General features: G+C 46.4%; 1 protein-coding gene and 1 long non-coding RNA gene across 2 annotated transcripts in view; both read right to left on the reverse strand.

Moving 5' to 3' along the window:
* Positions 1 to 20,208, reverse strand: part of FBXO42 (F-box protein 42) — a 48,133-nt gene that overhangs the window by 23,118 nt on the left and 4,807 nt on the right. The window contains exons 2-3 of the mRNA XM_075172556.1: positions 9,051 to 9,317; positions 6,521 to 6,637 (exon numbers count right to left, since the gene is read on the reverse strand). Coding sequence (XP_075028657.1) covers positions 6,521 to 6,637; positions 9,051 to 9,300 — 367 coding nt within the window. The 5' untranslated portion in view covers positions 9,301 to 9,317. The remainder of the gene's footprint in view (positions 1 to 6,520; positions 6,638 to 9,050; positions 9,318 to 20,208) is intronic.
* Positions 7,485 to 9,044, reverse strand: LOC142092465 (uncharacterized). Its single transcript, XR_012677086.1, has 2 exons — positions 8,419 to 9,044; positions 7,485 to 7,895 (listed from the first exon to the last, which is right to left on the reverse strand). It is a non-coding gene; the product is annotated as an uncharacterized LOC142092465 (long non-coding RNA).

The raw sequence follows: 20,208 nt of genomic DNA on the forward strand, positions 1-20,208 counted from the left end.
GAACACGACACTTGACAACCCCTCAAAGATACCCAGGGAAATAAAGAGCTTTTGGCCCCAAACCAAACTCCACAGCAAAAAAATATGCAAGCGTCTGCATTTGGCAGTTAGCGTCCCGGGGTACCCAGGCACCTCTGACAAGAAGTAAATTAAACATCAGATAGAGCAGAGAGGACTTGCTCAGCTTATCCGCCTTGAAGGATGAGCAAGATTCAAACGTGTTCGGAAAGTTAAACGCTTGCAATTACAAAGAGGATTTCTCAATTTCTGCATTTCCCTCCTCAAACGCAACGAGCCCCGTTGACTTCGTACAACGACCCCTCGCCTTTCACATTCTTGAGGTCCCTGCAAGGCAGCGGCATCTCTTCCACGTCTTGCCTAACTCACGAGAAGCGGGATGAGTGCCCGATGGTGACGCTGGGAGAGCAAGCTCATCCTTCGGCAGCAGCTTTGACAGATAAACACACCGGCTCCTAAGCTTGCAAGCCAAGGATCGAGGAGCGAAGGCGACTTCAGCTCCTGGGCTGGTCTGGGTGATCCGGCAGCAGGTTCTTCTGCATCCGCACCCTCCGATCGGCCGGGTGCCGTCTGCTCCACTGACCTGCGTGCGACGGCAACGTGTTTGAAATTCAATCCTCCCTTGACCTGACACAGCCTGAAAAATCTCAGTTCTTGGGTTTTCTGTAAAATTCTTCCCTTTCTTCCCCCAGAGTTTTGGTAAAAAGCATACAGCGTGGCTGGCAGGAAAGGCAAGCTTGTTACTGAAGCCTCGATCTGTCTGTCGGGGTGTTGCTCTGTTCGTTACTGCATCTCCCAGAACACGTTTAATGGTCTCCAGACGCCAGGAATTCAGCAGCACGCATACAGACGGTCCCAAAACGCTAAATCCAGTGTGCAGTCCCTTAGCACCAGCCAGGGGAGCACCGGTGCTCATCTCAAAGAGGACTCGCTGCCTGAATCCCGCTCAGAACCAAAGCATCTCTCTAAAGCCCAACTTCATACACAAGTGCCCTCAAAAAAAGTCATAAAAATCTCATATCAACCCTTTCAACATGAGCAAGGCCTCCCCAGCAATTCCTCGAGCATTTATTATCAGGTCTAGCAAGGGGAAAAACCACAATAAATCATATCCACGCACACATGCGCCAGCGCATAGTAGAAAGCCGCAGTGTTTTATGCTCTGGGAACGCTGAAGGGTACCAGCCGGGGCTCGGACGGAGCAGGAGTCATCGCCCTTGCGATGACAAGCAATATATTGCCCATCACGAAAAGCAAGAGGAAAAGTCAAAAGTTCAGGCGGGCAGCCCACGGCGCAGGGCAGCATCTGGCCCTGGGTCTGAGGCGGAGGCGAGACGCACTTGTGATTACGCAGGAGCCCCTCCGCAGAGCGTCTCCAGGTTGAGGACCACGTGCCATCATAAATAACCAGCACAAGGGAAGCGACAAGATGAAGGATTAGCACGCAAGTACAGCGGCTTTGATAAAAAGCAGCAATATTTATTCCGTGCCGAAGCAAAAGCAGAGATAGACTCGCGGCAGGGGTGCGAGTGGCACCGTTCCTTCCCTCTCTCTCCATCACATATTGTATACAGCTGTTCACCAGTTAAAAAATAAAAATAGATTCAGATGAGCTGACCTGACGGGACATGGGACTACTCTGGAGCTTGTACTGACGTAAAGGCTTTTTTCTTTCTGAAACAGCAGCAAGAAGAAAAAAAACACCTAAAAAAGGAGCATCTGGAGTGAAGGGCTGATAAGCTACTTTCGGTAGCAAGAGAAAACGATTCAGAGCAAAATCCTCACGAGAAGTCGTCCCTGCTTCCAGCTTCGCCCTAGACCAGTACAAGCACGTCCCTGGTTTCCAATGATCCAACCCCGCAGCCCTAATTTAGCAGGCTGGAGGTACGTATTTCCAGCGCGAAAGAGCTCCTTAATGCAGCCCACCCATACATACGCCAGCGATATTCATCTCGCCGCTATGAATGAATCTCAACGCTGCCGTAAACCAGCGCATTCAAGCGCCCGCAGACAATGCCGCGGCTCAGCGGGGGATGCGATGACGGCCGGTGGCCTTTGCCGAGGGTCCCTTTGTCTGACCTGGGGCTTGTCATGCAGATCCCCTATTGAAAAGCCGGCAGCCCTCACGCCCTTGGCTTTTAGTGACAAGTCCGGGGCGCTTTGCTGACCACACAGCGGGAACGGGGGAGCTGGAGACATGGGATGTGCTCGTAGGGCGAGACCACCCAGCTCTCCCCCGTGCGCGTCCACACGACGCCCTTACGTGCAACCGAACGGTCTTCATCTCAGCCCACATCTTGGCAGACCTACACGCCACGGCACATCGCTCCGGAGCTCTCTGGGGTGGAGGATATGTAAATAGTGGTGTAGTGGACTTACCTGGGATGTGATGGAGGAAGAAATAATAATTAAGAGCATTTTTATAGCCTCACCTACTCCTTAAGATTTGACTCTATATCATTTTTACATGGTAAGACCCCTTGTGGGCTGCAGTATCGCCTCCACCCGGGAAGGCACCAGCGCTTTGCACCCTAAGTACATGCAATTAAAACCCGGTGCAAAGCAATGCCGTGGTTTTTCTACTTAACCTTTCTTGAAAGGTTTAGTTTCCTTAGAAATCTAATCACTACCTAAACCATGACAGGTTGAGAGGCTCCTACCTCCTCCCCACGCCAAACCCTTGGCAAGCGCGGCTTTCACACAACAGCACAGCTCATTTATTATTTTTGAGGGGAGGTGGCAGCATTCTTCTCCTCTATTTGGATTTAAAAACCAGGCCAGCCAGACAGGCACCATGACGTCCGCACGGCATGTATTTTAATCCTGGACCAAAATAATTTAAACTGTGCTTTCCTACTTCTTCTTAGCAAGCCATTTAAAGCTTCTGAAGCAGAGGAAGACAGATCAGTGGGGGGGGGGGAAAATCAGAAGAAAAAAAAAAACACAAGTGAAAACTCCAGTTTATACCAGCCTTGCAAAGGTGTAGAATAAATCAGGGGAGGAGGGTGTGAGTCCTTGGTGCCTTTAGCTCTTTTTTGGGTGGAAAACAAGCAGCTGGAGACCACTGGATGCATTTTCAGGTTGGGCTTTTGTTTTTTTTGTAACCACTTAAATCCCAGTCAAATTCAGTGTGTCCCAGAGTTTTAATATTGCAGAGACGGTGTATCTTTGTAACTGGAAACGAAGAGAATAAATATTTCTGATGTTTGAAGACACCAATACCCAAACGGACTGCAAAGCCAGCTTGTTTCGAGCACATTCCTGTTTCCCCTCTGTGCTGCGTAACAAAGCATCAGAGACTTTCACCCGGAGCGCAAGATAATCGAAATAAAGATCAACTGGGAAGGGAAAACTGAATGCAAAACACATGCCCTTTGCAATAATCAAAGGGCATTGACTTTTTAAACTTCAAGTACATCAAGTAAGTAACCCATCCAAGTTCAAAGGTCATATTCCCCATCAGAGAGAGGGGGGAAAAAGTCAGCTTGGCTATCGAAATCCCATTCCTACGCAGCCCTCGGCTCAGAACAGCACTGCAGCTTTGCGGCTAAAGGTTGACAGCCCTCGGTGTTGGCGTTCCCAGGAGGAGCGTGCCAAGCCGATGCTGCAAGCATCGTACGTTGAGCTGCTGGCACTGCTTCCTCCAACGCGGGGCTGGGTTTTGGAGGTAACCTCTCCGCGCCCAACCGTGCTTGGCACGAGAGCCGGCAGGACGGCGGCGCCGAGGAGGCAGGGCTGCAGATGAAAGCGCCCGGTCCTGCTGGCTGGCACCGATGTTTACACCAACTACGCCGCAAGTTGCGGCACGATAAAAAAGCACCAGACCTCAGAGAGCCCAGCTCTCCACATCTTCGGGGCGGGGGGAAAATCCCACCTCTATCTCCTTATTCTCTAAAATACTATTTTCCTGCTCCTTGCAGTGCACCCAAAAGGCAGTGATATATTGAGCAAAGCTGAGCGATATGAAGAGCCGTAGCGCTGGTAGAAAAGCAGCCCATCCTGTAAAACAAACAACATTCCAGCTTTTACCTCTCCCTTGCCTCTGAGGGTAAACCCACGAAATTGCTTTAATTAGTCATCACGTTGGTGCCATGCTCCCCAGACTGCACGGAAAAAAAATAATCAGTATTTAAAATTAGTCACTCTTCCATCAAAGGATCAATATTTCTGGCACAACAGTCGGCATTCCTCTGCTGCTTTTCCGTTTCTGCATTCCTGTGCCTTCTGACATCGCTTTCTGATTGCGGGCAGTTATTTAACCACATGAGTCATCGCCCTGCTATGATATTTGTAGGTTCATACGTTAGGGCTAAAAAAGAATTAGATGACTACTACAAACATTATACCTGGTGTTCAGCTCAAAAACCTATGCGTGAAGTATTTCTTCCAGTAAGCCTGTGTGTTTAGATCTAAAAAATAGTATTATTGATATTGTACGACGTTCTGCAGCTTCAATCAAATCCTTGAGAAAACCTACAGCTCATCCATAAAGTTTGCTATCTGTTGTTGTATGATCAAAGACCTTGCCAAATGCTCCCTCCCCATGAGACGACAGTAACTTCCATTAATTATTCCTTATCAAACAGTTTTTCTATTACTCCCTTCAGAATTGATAGAAGACATAGTGACCTCTGACTATTTAAAATTCTTTCGCTTGTCCTTTTATGGTGCATGTGAGCACTTCTGGGATATTTCTAATAAATCCTGGAAGAGAGATAGCCCTAGCCAGTTCTTCGATGCCAGCTACCGTTGCCTGTTGACTTCAGATGACTCATGCCTGGTAGATGACGTCTTCCCACAAAACCTGGCAAATCACTCACCCCTAAAAAAGGGGTTTGTGAGTCCTCCCTCACTCCCCTCTCCTCCCCAAACCTCCTGTTCTTACTTCACCTCGGCTCACCACATCTTAGTATTGTAGGTCATAGGTTTAGAGATTCAGTTTGAATTTTTGCTTTTAATGATTTGTTGCTTCAGTTTAATATTGTAATCCACCCACAAACACGCAACGCTTTGTTGTAGGGAAAGCAGATACCGCAGATCTGGAGAACTGCTTAAAAAAATCAGTTTAAGTCAGCAAACAAGTTAATCCAGATTAGCTTTCTGCGCATAAAGTGCATTAATAATGCTTCTGTAGCAATCGAGGGCTGACCAGAGCCAGGACACTGTCAAATAGTGAAGCTAATACAGATTACATGCTCCGAGGGCAGCGGCTTTATAAGACAACTCATTTTGGATCGAGCGTAACAGCGGCACGCTCGGAGGAAGCCCCCGGTGGGCAGTAGAATAAATTAAAGAGCACACAGCGGCCTTTGGTGCAATATTTGGGCCTTTTTCAGGTAATTTCTAGCTAGCCTTAAAGCTCACCAGTTGCAAAAAGGCTGCAAAAATTGAGGGCAAAATACATGCAAATCTGCAAGCCATTAATAAGCACTTCATTAGCACGGCCGCTTAAAAACAAGCTATAAACGGTGGTGCCTTTTTTATTCTTCAGGAGGACAAGGAAATCTTTGAAGAGCACAATGACTTCACTAGAGCTTCCTGCAGTGTCTCCTGGACTTGTCTTGGCAGGAGGCTGCGCATCGGTTGCTTCATAAATTATTACTTGGGAATATGAAAGTTTTATGCCTACTTCTCTTGGAATCGCACGGCTTACACCATGTTTATTTACCTTTAGAAAAATGAAATTTGCTCCCTGGAAGAACCGCCTCCCAGAGGGCTCAGACCCAGCGACGAAGCCCCAAGGACTAAATTTTTGTCATATTTGACTACGTCACCTGGCAGAGCAGGCTGAGGCAGCTTGATGCTATTGCAGTACAAATAACAAGTTTTGTTTAAGTATCTTTCCCTCAAACGGGAATGCTTTTTCTATTCTCTTCCAGAAACTTGGAAGCAGGGCAAAAATTCACCCATACGTTAAGCGGCGTTGTCGACTGAATCACTTCTATCAGCATATACGCTCGCCTCAATGCTTCTCACGTGCAGCTCTGTGTTTTCTTTTGCAGCAAGCCACACTCAGCCTCTTCCGAATTGTATTAATCACAGATGTAGAAGACGATCTGCTGGAAAAGCTGCCAGCGTACACCCCTGAGTGCTGCGGGTATGCAAACTCATTGGCTTTGATGGTAATGACTTGAGTCTAGTGGCTAAGCGGGGTTTCTACTGAAGGGGACACAAAGCTCAGACTCGAAGGGAGCTGCGGAATAAGCCTGCATGTAAAATACGCAAAACCAGAAAGTAAAAATCCCACCCTAACTCCGTTAACTTTCCTAAAAGCAATGAGCCAATAACCACAACAAGCAGCTACTGAATTCCTATTCTTGTGCAAAGTGCTTGTGTTGGCGGAGCTGTGTGTTACACCGACCGACTGAAACTCTGCCGCAGCGACCGGCACGCGTGGCACTGCTAGATCCCAAGTGACACAGCGCAAACCCCTCGTTACAGCTTTCCGTTGCAAATCAGAGCTGAAGAGGGGTGAGCGGAGTTTTTCCGAGCAGCTACTTACTGTGCGAGAAGCGTTGTGTGATGGGGGTTCCAGGGTAGGGGTAAGTGCGACTCTCCCACTGAATATTTCCTTCTTGCACTGCTTTGATAAAGCCGTGATAACACTGATGGGCCACACCTAGGGAAAAAACAAGATGTCAGCAAAATTTGAGGCATGTTAGGAACAAACCGTGCCTGCACAGTTGCACAAGCAGCGTGACAGCAATTATAAAGAACCTCTGTATTTAGATTATAAACACGCTGGTGGAAATTCAGAGGATTAAAGAGAATAAAGAATAGGGACTCTGCAAATGTGGAAATGGGCAGCGTTCACGGAACTGATTCACTCCACTTCCGATATCTGTCAGCTCTAGCTTGGCAACGCAAAGCCTTTGTGAAAGGTAAGCGCATGTGATGCCTTTGCAGAGCTGCTTTTCAGCCTTCTCCGCTGCAATGCAAGCCTGCTGTCCCCTAATCACACCCCCAGAGGAGCAGCTGCCCTTCCCTTAATGGACCTTGAGGACAAATAACGTGCAATAATGAATTTTTAAGAGCGTGCACGCAGCTACTGCACAGGAATCTGAAATAAATACGACAGGAGACATCGGTGATAAAAGTCAGTGTGTCTTAGGTGAAAATATTCCTCCTTAGCTGTGCGAGGGAGAGGATCTGGCCGACAACAGCTCCTCTGCGCAGCAGGCCAGCCCCAGAGCTGCAATTAATTCTGCGTATGGAGTACATGTGTCTGTGTTTGTGCCGAGAAGGGCCAGAGACTGCTCCCCGTGGAAAGAAAAGGGTCTGGTGAAGATTTATGACTGCAGCAGCTCAGCAGATGCTCGGTGGCATCCGCTATGCTACGGCAGCCCTCACAACCTGCCAAGATTTTTTCCCAAGGATTTGCTTACTGAAAGCCCCATGCCAGGAACACCTCCAGCAAGAAATCACACTCTGGGATATAAAGCAGGAAGTTTTTTTTTTCTAAAAAAAAAAAAAAAAAAAAAAAAGAAGCCCGGGGTCCTCAAGCAGCTGGTCCCCGAGAGTCACGCGGGAAACGTAATCCGAACTATAGGATTTCATAGCAGATGTATCCTGACAAACAGGAAAAAATTAACCAGAAGAAAACAAATCAAGCGTTTACCTCAAGTGACCTCTCTGCTTTGTGACGAGCAGGTTAGCGATTACACTCCCTTTTTTTTTTTTGCTATAATTGCTGCAAAAATGGCACGGCTGCCCAGCACCACTCATCCCCTGAGACTCGGACAACTCACTCCAATGCCACGTTGCGCCTCGGGCTGCTCATCCCTCCCCTCCGCTCCAGGGATGTTTCCCACAGTCTCTTTTGGGGTGAATCACCAGGTGCTTGTTCATTCCAGCTGCATCCTTTGCATCTCTTAAGGCTGCTCCAGGAACAAGCACGCGTGAGAAAGCGCACCCAAGCAGCAACTCAAGGGCTGCGGACACTTGGAAAAAAACCTTTCAACAGGGGTGCGGGCTGCTGCTGACCCAAAATTATGCAAAAAGAGTAATTTTGTACCATGCTTGCTTCTGAAGTAGCTGTGGTTTTTTTAACCTCCAGCCTGTTAAACTCTGGGCAAGGCAGAAAATGCCTGGAATCTGAGCAATGCTTTCACATGTGCAGAGAAGTCCACAAATTAGACATCATCCCACACGCCTGCCAAAGGCGTTTCTCACCCGACACCCGCTCTGCATTTTCCAGAAGAAACAAGTTACCCTCGTGCAGCAGCGTGCCTCATTTCCTACAGATTTAACTGTGGTCTCTTCTTAAACTGCTTGTTTTTTAATGAAGCTTGCAATCAAAACACGTGTCCCCAACAGAAACATAACAGAAATCATCCAATGTATTCAAAAAAATACCGAAGCAGATAGCTTTGCTTGTATCCTTGCCCAAACTGTATGTACCTATTTGTCGTATCATATATATCTAGCATTAAAATATCCCCATAAGGCTTCAGAATTAATGCTGCACGGAGGCAAAGTGAAGTATCTGTATCTCAGGGCTACTCTTTCAGGAAGTCTGAATATGTAGATCTGTATTAACGTAGATTTTATATACCACTTATCTTCAGCAGAGCTGGTAAGAACCAGACAAGGTTTTGTTTTCAGCCGAAAGCATAAGCTTTGGGAACGTTAATTACTGAGCAAGACGCAAACGAAGCACAATTACAGCCACATTAGACATGGGACACCGGCAACGGGGGACTGCTGTACGGCGGAGAGGAAGCCTGAACGCACGTCAGCAGCGCACAGGGAGCGTTCAAAAGCAACGTAAGTGAGCTGCTCTGTCGTGGGGGTTTTGGGGTTTCACTCTTAAACTACAAAAGAGGCCGAGGGGCTCAATTCTGCGCAATTAGCAATGCCTTCAGCAAAGCAAGCGACTCGACGGCTGTAGCTATTTTTCTGGCATTTTGCAGAAGTCGAATTTCTGAGTTTGAGGGGAAAACAACAGGCGAGGCCAAAGCAAAGAGCAGCTGGGATATGAATCTGTGTTCCCACAATTAAAAAAAATGCACTCTCACTACAGCTGTTTGTACCTTTGATTAGTCGATACCACTGTTTGCAGACAAGGGCAGCAGTTTTGTGCTCCTGGTAGGGCGAAAGGAAGGAGAGGATATATTCCAAAACCTCTTCTGGGAGCTCCAACATCGATCTGTTATGCCTGGTCTCCTCGACCTCCAGCTCAGCATGCGGCTCATCGTCTTGCTCCATCGTCCCTTCGACCACAGCATCTTCTGGATCCACGGCCATGAAACCGTCATCTTCGCTGTCCGAGGAACTGGCCATGGCATTCCACTTCACAGCTTCACAGGGTGAAAAAACAAAAGGCAACAGTAAGGTCACAAAGAAAATTAATAACATCAGAAATGGATCCGCAAGCCGCGCACGTTACACCAAAGGTCATCGAGCTCTACCCCTGCAAACTCCAAGTCGAGGAGGTGGTTTTTGCAAAGCTTTGAAGGAAGCTGCACACAGTTTAGGAACAAGCCGTTCTCCATCGGTGCAGCGTTTTCTCAGGCCACTTTTCATCTCTCACTGCTCTCAGCCCTACCGTCACCTACAGACGGAACCAGAGAGAGCAAAAAACACCCGCTGGAGGAATCGCAGCCTCTCGAACTCCTGCTCCCTCACCGGGCACGAGAAGGTATCACGCTGCCGCACCGGTGGCCCCGGTTGGTTTGCACCGCGGGGCTGGGCAGCGATGGGGAAAGGGATCCCCACGGAATCGAGAGCAACCCAAGGTGAGACAGGATCGAAGCGACAGCTTTGCAGCCCCTCCTCCCCTGCGAAACCAGTTTTGCCAGCGAGCCTGCTTTACCCCAAGCAACTTCTCAGTAGCACGCAGGGGAGAAAAAAAATCCCTGTCCCATTCTCCCTTAACACCCCCCACTTTTCTTTTTTCTTTCTCTTTTTTTTTTTAAATTATTAAATACTTGCACACAGTTCTTACTGACAGTAGGTGAAGAAAGAAACCCCCCCCCCAGGATTTACTGCTGATGAAAGGTTTCAGTATTGAATATTGTACCTCCAGCTGTTCAGACCATCTTAAGTATAAGGTAACGTACCGATGACAGAAATACATGATGAAATAAATCCATCTTAACAAGCGGCTGCGTCCAATTCGCCCAGTTGGCATGGTGTGCAGTTAAACCCATGCCCGTTGCTGCAAAACAAATCCCTGGACCCTATTTCCTAGGAAGCAGCCGACCTGTTTTGGGGAGAGCGGCGATAGTTTTCCCTTCCAACGCCGCTGGGTGAAGACCAAGGGATGCAACTGCTCCGTCACTGCATGTGCATTGATAGCTCAAACCAAAATAACGGCTCATGAGGACAACACAGGGACTTCCTTTTCCAGAAACTGCAGTTACAAATTCCCTTTTTATCTTTTCCTAGCACGGCAGGTTGTAATGAAGGACCCAAAACAAGGCAAGCTCTCAGCTCTTATGTCGCTCAGCATGAGTTTCTCCCTACTCCACGAGGCAGAGGCTGCCCAGCCATCCCCAGATCAACTGAGACGATGGGACACGGACCAACACAGTCCGTGGGACAAATCCCACCTGCAGCAAGCCCAGGAAGCAAACCTGTTCCTCAAGAGAGAAGACAAGCCACGGCTTTTTGCCCAACATATTTAAATTCAGATAACTTGCACCATGTTGGTCATAAACTAGTATTTTATTTCTACCAAACTCTCAGTATTGCAGAAAACATGGCTGGAAGGAATTTAAGTTACCACCTAGCTATCAGGAATAAGCTAAGCTGTTACAAGCTTCCAGTGATGCAAACCGTCTTCCCCAGCTAAACCCAGGGTTTTCCCACCCCGCCATACACCCGAAGAGCCATGGGAATAGCAGACGGTGGAGACGCGGAGCAGAAAAGCTTGCCATGACAACTAATTCATGCTCAGAAAAATTACGTTCGACAGCATTACCCTCCAGTCTTGTCAGGTTCCCCGATGAAGCAGCTTCAGAAAATCCTAGGGGCTGTCAATCTGCGGCAGAAACCACGTCAAAATTAAACTCACAGTTATCATCTTAACAGCTGCTCCACACGTTTTCCCATGTCAGAAATCCTTCTTAGAGTCAATGTTATGACAGAGGAAGGCTGAAACCCAAACGCTTTGACACGAGCGCTGCTGCTGCCAGCAAACTGCATGACGCAGCAGATAATACACAAGTTCCCAAAGATTAAGAAGTGGAAAACTAAAAAAAAAAAAAAGCAGAGCTGCACTGAAAAAAATAATTAAAAAAGAAGGGTTGGGTCTTTCCCAAGCAAAAGCATCCATCGTCGTGAAGCGTATGTGCTGATTTCCATCTTGACACAGCATGGCAGGAAGCCAAAGGCTGCCGGCACTCCAACCTCGGGATGCGGTTTCGCTCGAGCCGGGGAGGTCGGGGGAAGGAGGGTCGGTCCCTACCTCACGGCTTGGGAAAACAGAGCAGCACATCTACCCAAGCGGAGCAGAAGGCGTTTCACACCCTAAAAATGTGCTAGAAAACCAAACAGAAGGGCATTTGCATCCAGATCAGGTACAATGGGACACCTGCGGGTGACAACTGAACATAAGCCTCGGCTCGACAGGTTCACACAAGACATCTGTTGTGTTATTAAAGTTTAGAAGCAAAGATTATGTGTGTTTCCCAACAGCTTTTATCTACCCTTTAAATAACGACCAAAACTTGCTGGAGGAAGTCAGATGAGAAGCACAGGCATGAACGCCTGGCTAGCAAGGTTTTTTTTTCCAATTATTAAATCCCAATTTCGATCCTCTGGAGCCGGCTTGGGAACAACACAACACAGGCACAAAACAGCTTGGGGGTTAGAAAAGCATCCCTAAGGCCAATTTTAAAAAGCCAGGAGGAGCAGGGAAACCCCTTGATGCCTCAAACAGCACATGCTTATGCAGATCTGGGGATGCAGAAGCTGCACCGAGTTTTGTCTTACCAGACCACTTGATAATATTATAAATATTCCAATGCATCTACTTTGCTAGATCCTCGTTTTCTAAATGTTTGAGCATAAGAAATAACCATTCTCCAAGTTTTCACACCCACGCTGTGTTATTTTTCTTAAGGAAAACAAGACTAGCAATAAACTCAACTCCCAAAAGGCAAGTCGCCGTCAAAATAACCCTTCAAGCTTGACCTGCCACGGATGCAGATTTTGCTCTTATGGCACGGGAACAGCGGGCTGGGAATAACCACCCCTGGACTGCAAAGCAGCAAAAGCCCTGTCCTATAACCCTACTCCAACATCGAAAAAGGAAAAAGAAACCCAGGCAGTTGGTAAGAGAGAGCTAAAGCATCCCAGCCAGCTCCTATTTCCAATTATTCAGCAGATCCACAGGAGAAAATCCCATGCCAGTGTTTTTACTAGTTATTTGAAGACCAGAACAGAGTGTTTCTGTCCCGTTTGCATTTAGGGGGGATGCAGTAGGTGCTTTCTCACTCATCCTGGCTCTCCAGGCACTCTCTGCTTGCACCGAGCTGGGCTTCAGTTTGTGTACAGGCTAAAATTAATCTCCGAGCACTCAAAAAGCCGCAGCGAAGGAATTTAAGCACTCACGTCTCGTCCAAAAGTACATGCAATTCAATTAACTCGCCGGGACGGATCCAGGAGCCCCGTTCTGCTTGGATCGATCGCTGTGAAGGCCACGACAAGGCCCTTGAAGCATCATATTATATTTTGCACCCTACAGTCCTCCTGGTCCCGGAGAAGTGTCTTTATATTCCAGCAGCAGAAACATTTTACGGCGTTCAGAAATTAGCCTAAAGCCCTACCAAGGAGGAATCGCAGCTGCTTAAAATAACACGTAAAGAAACGCTAGAAGGGCAATCGAAACAGAGCTCTGCCAGCGCTGATAAAATTTGACTGGCCCTTCCTAAAAGCTGTGTCTCTGCCAGTTGGCATAACATTTTATAACTCTTTTCCTCCTTTCAGAGCACTTCAATTTTCCCTCTCTCTCCTCCTGAAATTATTTAAGAGCCTGCTATTTATTCTGCTAAAGTAATTATCCACTGCAGTGGAACAAACAGATGAAAAACATTAAATGCGGGCAAAAAAACCACCGGGTTTAAGCACTTCTCGAAGCCCGGTAGCGACATCAGGCAGCCAGCAGCCTGCTCCTGCAAAACCCCTCTCGACCCAAGAAGGTTTTCCTACCTGCAGGCATCTCTCCTGGTCCCATGGACCCCAATTCACAGGCGTGGGTGGCATCCGTGGTTCCCATCCTGAACTACCTTCTCTTCTCCGCAACTCTCAGCTGTTTTAAGTAGTGCTTGAACCCGCAGGGTTTTTGACCTGGCTTTTTTTTTTTTTTTAAAAAAAAAAAAAAGTCAACAGATTTTAGGGGAAAAAAGCCTCCAAGGGAAAGTTCTTGAATGAAAATAAGAGGCCGTGCAATAGTACTGAGTCAGAGCACATTACTCATAAGGGAATGCTCATTTTCACATGCCACAAAAAATTCTCTCTCCAAACATAATCGTAGAAGCTATGTTCTCACCCAGGGAAAAAAAAATAATAAAGGTGTGTGAAAGGGCCCAGCCCTGGCTGGCTGACTGCTTCGGCTGGAAGGAGAAAGGGACTCTGCAGAACAGAACAGTTAATTGCGCTTGGCAATCAGGAGCTACGGCGTTAATTTAGGGGTGGAAGATAGCAACTGCCTCTAACCCGCTCCAGACTCTTCCTCATACTTTACAACTGCTTATTCTGCTTGTCAACAGCCCCATCGGCACAGCAGGGTAGCATTTATGGAGTCATTTAGACCTTTTAGGCTTATTCTCTTGCCCAGTTTAAAAAAAAAGCCTATTCCATCAGACGGACACATTTAATAATAAGTCTTAGGCTGCCTTCCTTGAAAAAAATTCCTATCTGTATTGGGAAGGATTATTTTTGCATGGTATTTTGTTGCTTGTCTCATGCAGCCGTGCTGTCAAGGACTTCGATGGCAGCTTCCCCCTCTCAAATTTGGATTTTGCTACTATGAGTCGCTCTACAAAAAGCCCCAAGCCCTTTTCTAGTGATATAAGAGGAAAAATAAAGCACTTCATTTTATTAAAGAGACAGCACAGGGAGTGAAAGGTCTGCGGGAGCCACGGGACTCAGGGTAGGGATAAACACTGTTAAACAAGATGACATTTCCAGTCCTCCAAAACTTGCACCAGTCAGAGCCGATGCATTTGAAAATCAACTGCTAGACAAGTTCAACAATGGAAAAAAAGCAGATTTTAGTCAAAAAAAGAAAACAAAGCCTCTGGGAAACCGAACGATGAGCAATATCCTGTCTGCGCTGCCGCACGAGCATCGCGCCCAGACAAACGAGCGAGACCTCGGGGATACCTGCACCACGCTTTTCTTCTTATCCCTGCAAAACAGGCAATTACAAATTCTCTGAAGCATAGCTTTCCTTTTTTTTTTTTTGCCTTGAGCTGCCTTTCAACAGGAAATTGGTTTTTTCTTTCATATAAGACCTAGCTTCACCCATGAAAATAAAGGTTTCCTAAATTCCACCTGCAAGTTTGAAAATTCAAACATATAAAACTTTCAGTACAACCTCCCTGCCGCCTGTTTTGCCTGTTAAACCAGTATTTTTATAGAGACTCCAGAGACAAATTCAAAATTACATGACTTCATTTTACAGTGCCATATAACCTGCACCATATGTAATGAAACAGCATGATTACAACTGAATTTGAATTGATATTATTGTAATAAAAAGGTTTAGTTACCAGAAATCCCTCCCACCTCGATGATGAGGAGCCAACCCTCAGCTATTCCAGATTCCTCTCATTTTTATTCTAAGCTTTCAGGAAAAAAAAAAAGTAGTAATATAACATTATGCAGCAAGAGGTATTGTGCAAACAGCACAGCAACCTAAAAAATAAATTCTGCCTGATCTATCTTCCTACAAAATTAAAGCACTGAAAGAAAATGAGAAAGAAAATTTGAGGTTTATTCTGGATTTATTATAGGAATACAAACCTAGGTAGCACATGTTTTATATCCTTGTCATTAGCGTACAGTTCATGAGAACAACAGGAAAGAGCAGAGTTTAATATTAGACACCACACTTAGGTGTACACAGCAAAATCTGTCATTCGAATTTGCTAATGGAATAAACAGGACAAAACTTCAGAATTGGCCTAAAAGCTTAATAAAATATTAACAAATCAAGAACCAGACCAAAAAGCGAAGGCACCAAGACCGTCTCCAGATATCCCTGCAGAACGCTGCAAAACAAGCTGTGATCTCCAACATCCAACAAAACCCCCCAAATGCGTCCATGAGAAATGGGATTTGGAGACTTTCTAGTTTCTTTTGACAGTGTTATTACCCTTAAAACAGCTTAAGGTGTTTAAAACCCCTCGAAACCTTGATAAGCACTAACACCACAGAAGAAGCTGCTTTACTTATTTAGGTACTGCTTGAGCTCACACGCATGCTGTTGGCCAACAAACCCCCAGTTTAATCACACTGGGCATTAAATACATTTATCCTTAGGTTAAAAAGGTGATTTCAGTGGGCCAGGCATCTGTACATGGGGCACCATGCTCTTTGGGTTTCCCTGATAAAAATTCAAGCCTCCAACTCTGAAATCTCAGTCATCGCTCAACAACGTTACATCCCTCCAACCAAGCCGAAAATTAACAAGTCTGATATCAACCCTAACTGGGGTTTTCAGGACACAGAAAGGGTCATTCCAGTAACTTAGACCCAAATTTGACCCATTTTGCAAACTGTTCTGCTCGGGTGCAATAATCGGCTGGACTGTATCTAGGTTTGCTCGTGCGATCCATCCCCTCTACTGAAATCACCCTAAATTTTGTAGGGACGTAAATAAATAGTATTTCGGGCTCACACACTCCCTCTACCGGCTCCCTGCAAGCCGCTAATTAGAATTATTCTTGCCTGAAGTTTTTCTATCAAAACAAATAATCATGATTCATTTCAAAATGAGGGCAAAACTGCATGCTAGCCAGAAAAGAAGAATGATCCCTAAACAAGCAAATAAAAGGCTTTGAGACTTGAAAAGAAAGGATTTTACAAGTGCAGATGCTTCTCCTGTTGTAACATATGCTGTCTGAGGATAAACAGTTTGCAAAGTGGCTGTCTGGATAAAAACATCTGATGCGATTTTCGGTACCTATCCAAACCTGCCTGCAATGATTTATCAGCAAGAACTCCTGCTCGATAACGCCAAGCGAACACACGGCAGCAGATCCTGGAAATAACTGTCACCTCCCTCCTTCGTTAAGATAGCGCACCAGGTCTGGAGCAGCAGTTGGAAAGCTGCAGTTAAATTAATTATTTTGAGGACAGCCTGTAAAAATGACACAGCACTCCTTAGTTTCTACAGACATCTCTTCAACCTACAAAAGCCACTAGAACTGGTTAACCTGTATAACCGTTTCAGGCAAACGAAGGCAAATTTACAGCTGAACCACGAGGAAAACATGTGCTACTGATCTAAAAACCAGTCTAGTATTGCAAAATAAGTCTGAAAACTCAACTCGGAAGCATTATTTCTGTATTTACATTTCCATACAGCCCGATGCCCATTTCTATGCCCAAACAGCCCAGAAATTTTGCCTTTCTTCGGGCAAAATAATAACATGTAAAGTATGGAAATATCTTCGAAAAGGGTTTGCTAACAAAAGCAGGAGGTATCCAAACATATTGGGTGACTTAATTCCTGATTTTTTGACAACCGTTTATTCAGTGCGGTTGGGATTATTTTTTAAAAAGTACAATCTTTTCTTTGCACAGTATAACCCAACGAATCCAAACAGCTGCTCCCCAGCACAATTCCCACTAAGCTCTGCCCACACGGAGGAAACCGCAGTCCCCGAGGTGCCCACGTGTCAAGCAAACACTGCCACAGGAAAGCAGCCCGCGGCAAGTGTCAGAGTCCGACCCGGCGCACGACTTCCTTGGCCGGGAAAGCCCTGGATCGCATCCACCTCCTCCAGCTCAGCCAGCAAAACAGGCAGCTCGGGAAGCAGCAAAATGTCATTTCCTACCAATGCATCGCTTGCGGGTGAGCCTCTGCTGCCTGCAGTGGTCGGACTGGGGGGGTCGGACCTTCTTCCTCCCCGGTAGCTCCTCTGGTCTCCAGGGTTTTGAGCTTTCTTGCCTTTAGCGGGGTCTCTCCTCTCCCTTTCCCATCCTGTGAAACTTGGGGGAACTCAGGATCTTTGAGACCTTTATCCTTTCGTTGAATCAGGCAGAGAAGGGCAACAGGATCGGGAATAAGTGTGAGAGGGAAAGCAAACTGCCTAAGCCTTGTTTCTACAAAACAACCCTGGCAAAAGCCCATTGAGAGACAGACACACGCTGCTCCACGCAGCTTCCTTCACGAACTACCAGCGCTTCAGGAGACTTAAAAAATCAGCGCTAATACCCACACTGCAATGTTGTCCATGTAAATCGGGCAATCTCTGCTTTAAGCAGTAGGACAAGCAGTCAAGATTTAGGTTTCCAACACCGCTACGAAATTCAGGCTTAATGTTTCGCTGCGGGAACCAAGAATGAAGTTTTAGCGCTCAGGAAATGCTAGGTCAAGGTCAGGGTTTACCAGCGGGGCAACTTGTCATGCAAGCGCTCACATTCAAGCCTCTGGTTCCCCCCCACGACGTGGTCTTTGGCTTAGCACACACACGTCAAGGAGGAGGGGTGGGGAAGAATTTAATGTTTGCAAAAGAGTTATTTTGCAGTCTAGATTCACAAACTGCAATGTTCCTCTACTGACTTGAGAAATATAAGTCATGAGCAGCCCTGAGACATTTAATCTTAAAAGTCTTTTCCAACCTAAATGATTCTGTCATCTGAAGTGAAGATGAGCTCAAGGGTACTGACTTTCAGGCCAAAAAACGGAGGATGTACTGGAAAAAGCCATGTATTAGTGTAGGCTCTGTAGCCAAGGTTTAATTTAAATCGATATCCACAGCTTTCAGACGGACTGCTGACTTCGCAGCAGTTTACTGATGCAATGTTTTTATCTTTGTTAGCAAGCAGGGGACCAAGATATCTAATACCATCTCGACACGGACATTATCAGCGTATGAGCAGTGCAAATGATGCTCTCCTCCCGATCTTAACTCCTAGCAGATGAGCTGCTCGGCCGTAACATGTATTGCGTGTCTAACAATAAAAGCGTGTTTTTGCGATGTCCGCTCATCTAATCACATCAAATAAATTTTTATGCCACCTCCGAACTAGTTCGCGTAATTCCTGGTGCAAAGCCTTTGATGAAAGCTGCCAACTATGGCGTTAACCATCTAGCAAATATTGCCCAGGAGCAGGGCTGGATCACACCAAAGAGAATTTAAAGGCAGATCTGTTTGCTAAACAGCGATTGCAACAATATAGAAAATATTTTCTCTCTCTCAATGGTGGAAAAAAAGGAGTTTACATCGATAGATACACACCCAGCAGAAAACCCTCTGGCCAGGTAGCACATACCTTCCCAGTGCAACCTCAAACGCCTTCACACGTTACAAAAGTGAGTGTCCCAGTGCCTGGCTCGTAAGCACCACAGTGGCAATTAACCCCATTTTATAGGTAAAGGAACAAAAGCACCGAGAAGCCAAGGTCAAGCAAGCCCTCGACAGCACTGGGATTACAATACCGGAGGTTTCTGGCTCCCTGACCTGCGCTGAAGAAATTAGGCCACCGCCTCTCCCGAATTAAGATGAATATGCAGATAGCGCCAAGAGCTCTGTTTTATTTTTGACAGGCGAGCTGGAAACAAAGATACACTAATCAAAACATAAAAGGGTGATGGAAAAGAGTAAGATTTATGAAAAGCAAGCACAGAGCTTAAGGGCTTGCCTCAACACCCGTACAGAAGGCTCGAGCGTGTAAATGCAGAACATGCCTGAATTCATCACTGGGGTTTTTCAGCAGAAGATATTAACTACGGAGGGCAAACACCCATCAATCTCTACAAATATAAGACTACGTACCCCCTCGTCGCACCGTGCAATGCGGATGGAAAGGAGAACAGCGCCTAAGGGTCCACGAGCACGAGATGTGCGTGTTGGCAAAGGGCATCGCCAGAGCCCGGCAAAGAGGCAAACGGCGGCTTCAAGGCGGGACTGGCTTTGAGGCAGCGTGTCTTCCCACCGTTCAAAATCCTGCGGAGCAGTTGTTAGCTCAGTGACTGGCAGTCTAGACAGCGTCTCTTTTATTCACTGTCAATATGGTGTTGGCAGCGAGCACTGGGAGAGCTCTTCTCCCGGCGCTAAAGCTTCTGCTAAACACATTTCTCCCATAAACCAGCATCTTGGTGTGGGAAAATCCCAATCATCTCCCAGAAAACAGCGGTGTCATTTAAAGTGAGCAACAGAGGATTCCTTTAAACCTTCAGCAGGTGAAGCAGATGGGAAGGGATGGCTAAATACTTTCCTCTTCGGCGATACGAGTGTGCAAAACAGCCTGCAGGGTGGTGGCGATTGCAACCCTATTATTATAGAACAGGAAGGACTGCTCTGCGTCCCCTCCGACACCAAGGCTTTAAAGGACAAAGAAATAGGGCTAAAGCCACAGGGAAAACCCACGCACCGTGAGGGGTTGCAAACAGCACCGGCAATGCCACCGAGCAGACCTCGCAAGCAACTGAGCCACCTACAGGAAAATACAACAAGCAATCCCGGCAATCCAATTTAAAATAGATTTTATGAGAGCTAGTTTGACCCACCCGGAAGGCTGGATGAGGACTTGCTGCTGTTTTCACACATTTTGAGAATTTGCCTTCCTTTTTATAGGATTTTTTTATTCCCCAGCTAATGAAAAAGGCAATGCACTGAGAAGCAAAAGCACCGCAAGTTAGGGATGCCTCACCACTGAGAAAAGCAAGGGTTACCTTTCTATCCTATACACCATATCTTAAGTCTAGTTGTTTAGTGAGGTTTAAAAACATTAGGTATTAAATACTAAGAAAGAGAAGACAAAAAAAATAGAAGTCAAATCCACATTATGTTACTAAGCAAATAAAATTAGCACAATTTCCCTGAATTTTTAAATTCATGCCTACCTCTTAAGCGAAAACTCAGCTTCCCCCAGCAGCCCCAGATCTCCCTTCATGAACATCCCAAACGAGAGCACTCCTGCCACCCCTTTCTAACTGATAAGCACAGCCTGGCATCCTACCGAGCACGAGCGCGGGGCAACCCACGTATTATCACATATTATGAAACC

This window comes from Calonectris borealis, chromosome 23 (assembly GCF_964195595.1).
Source record: "Calonectris borealis chromosome 23, bCalBor7.hap1.2, whole genome shotgun sequence".
Classification (NCBI taxonomy): Eukaryota; Metazoa; Chordata; class Aves; order Procellariiformes; family Procellariidae; genus Calonectris; species Calonectris borealis.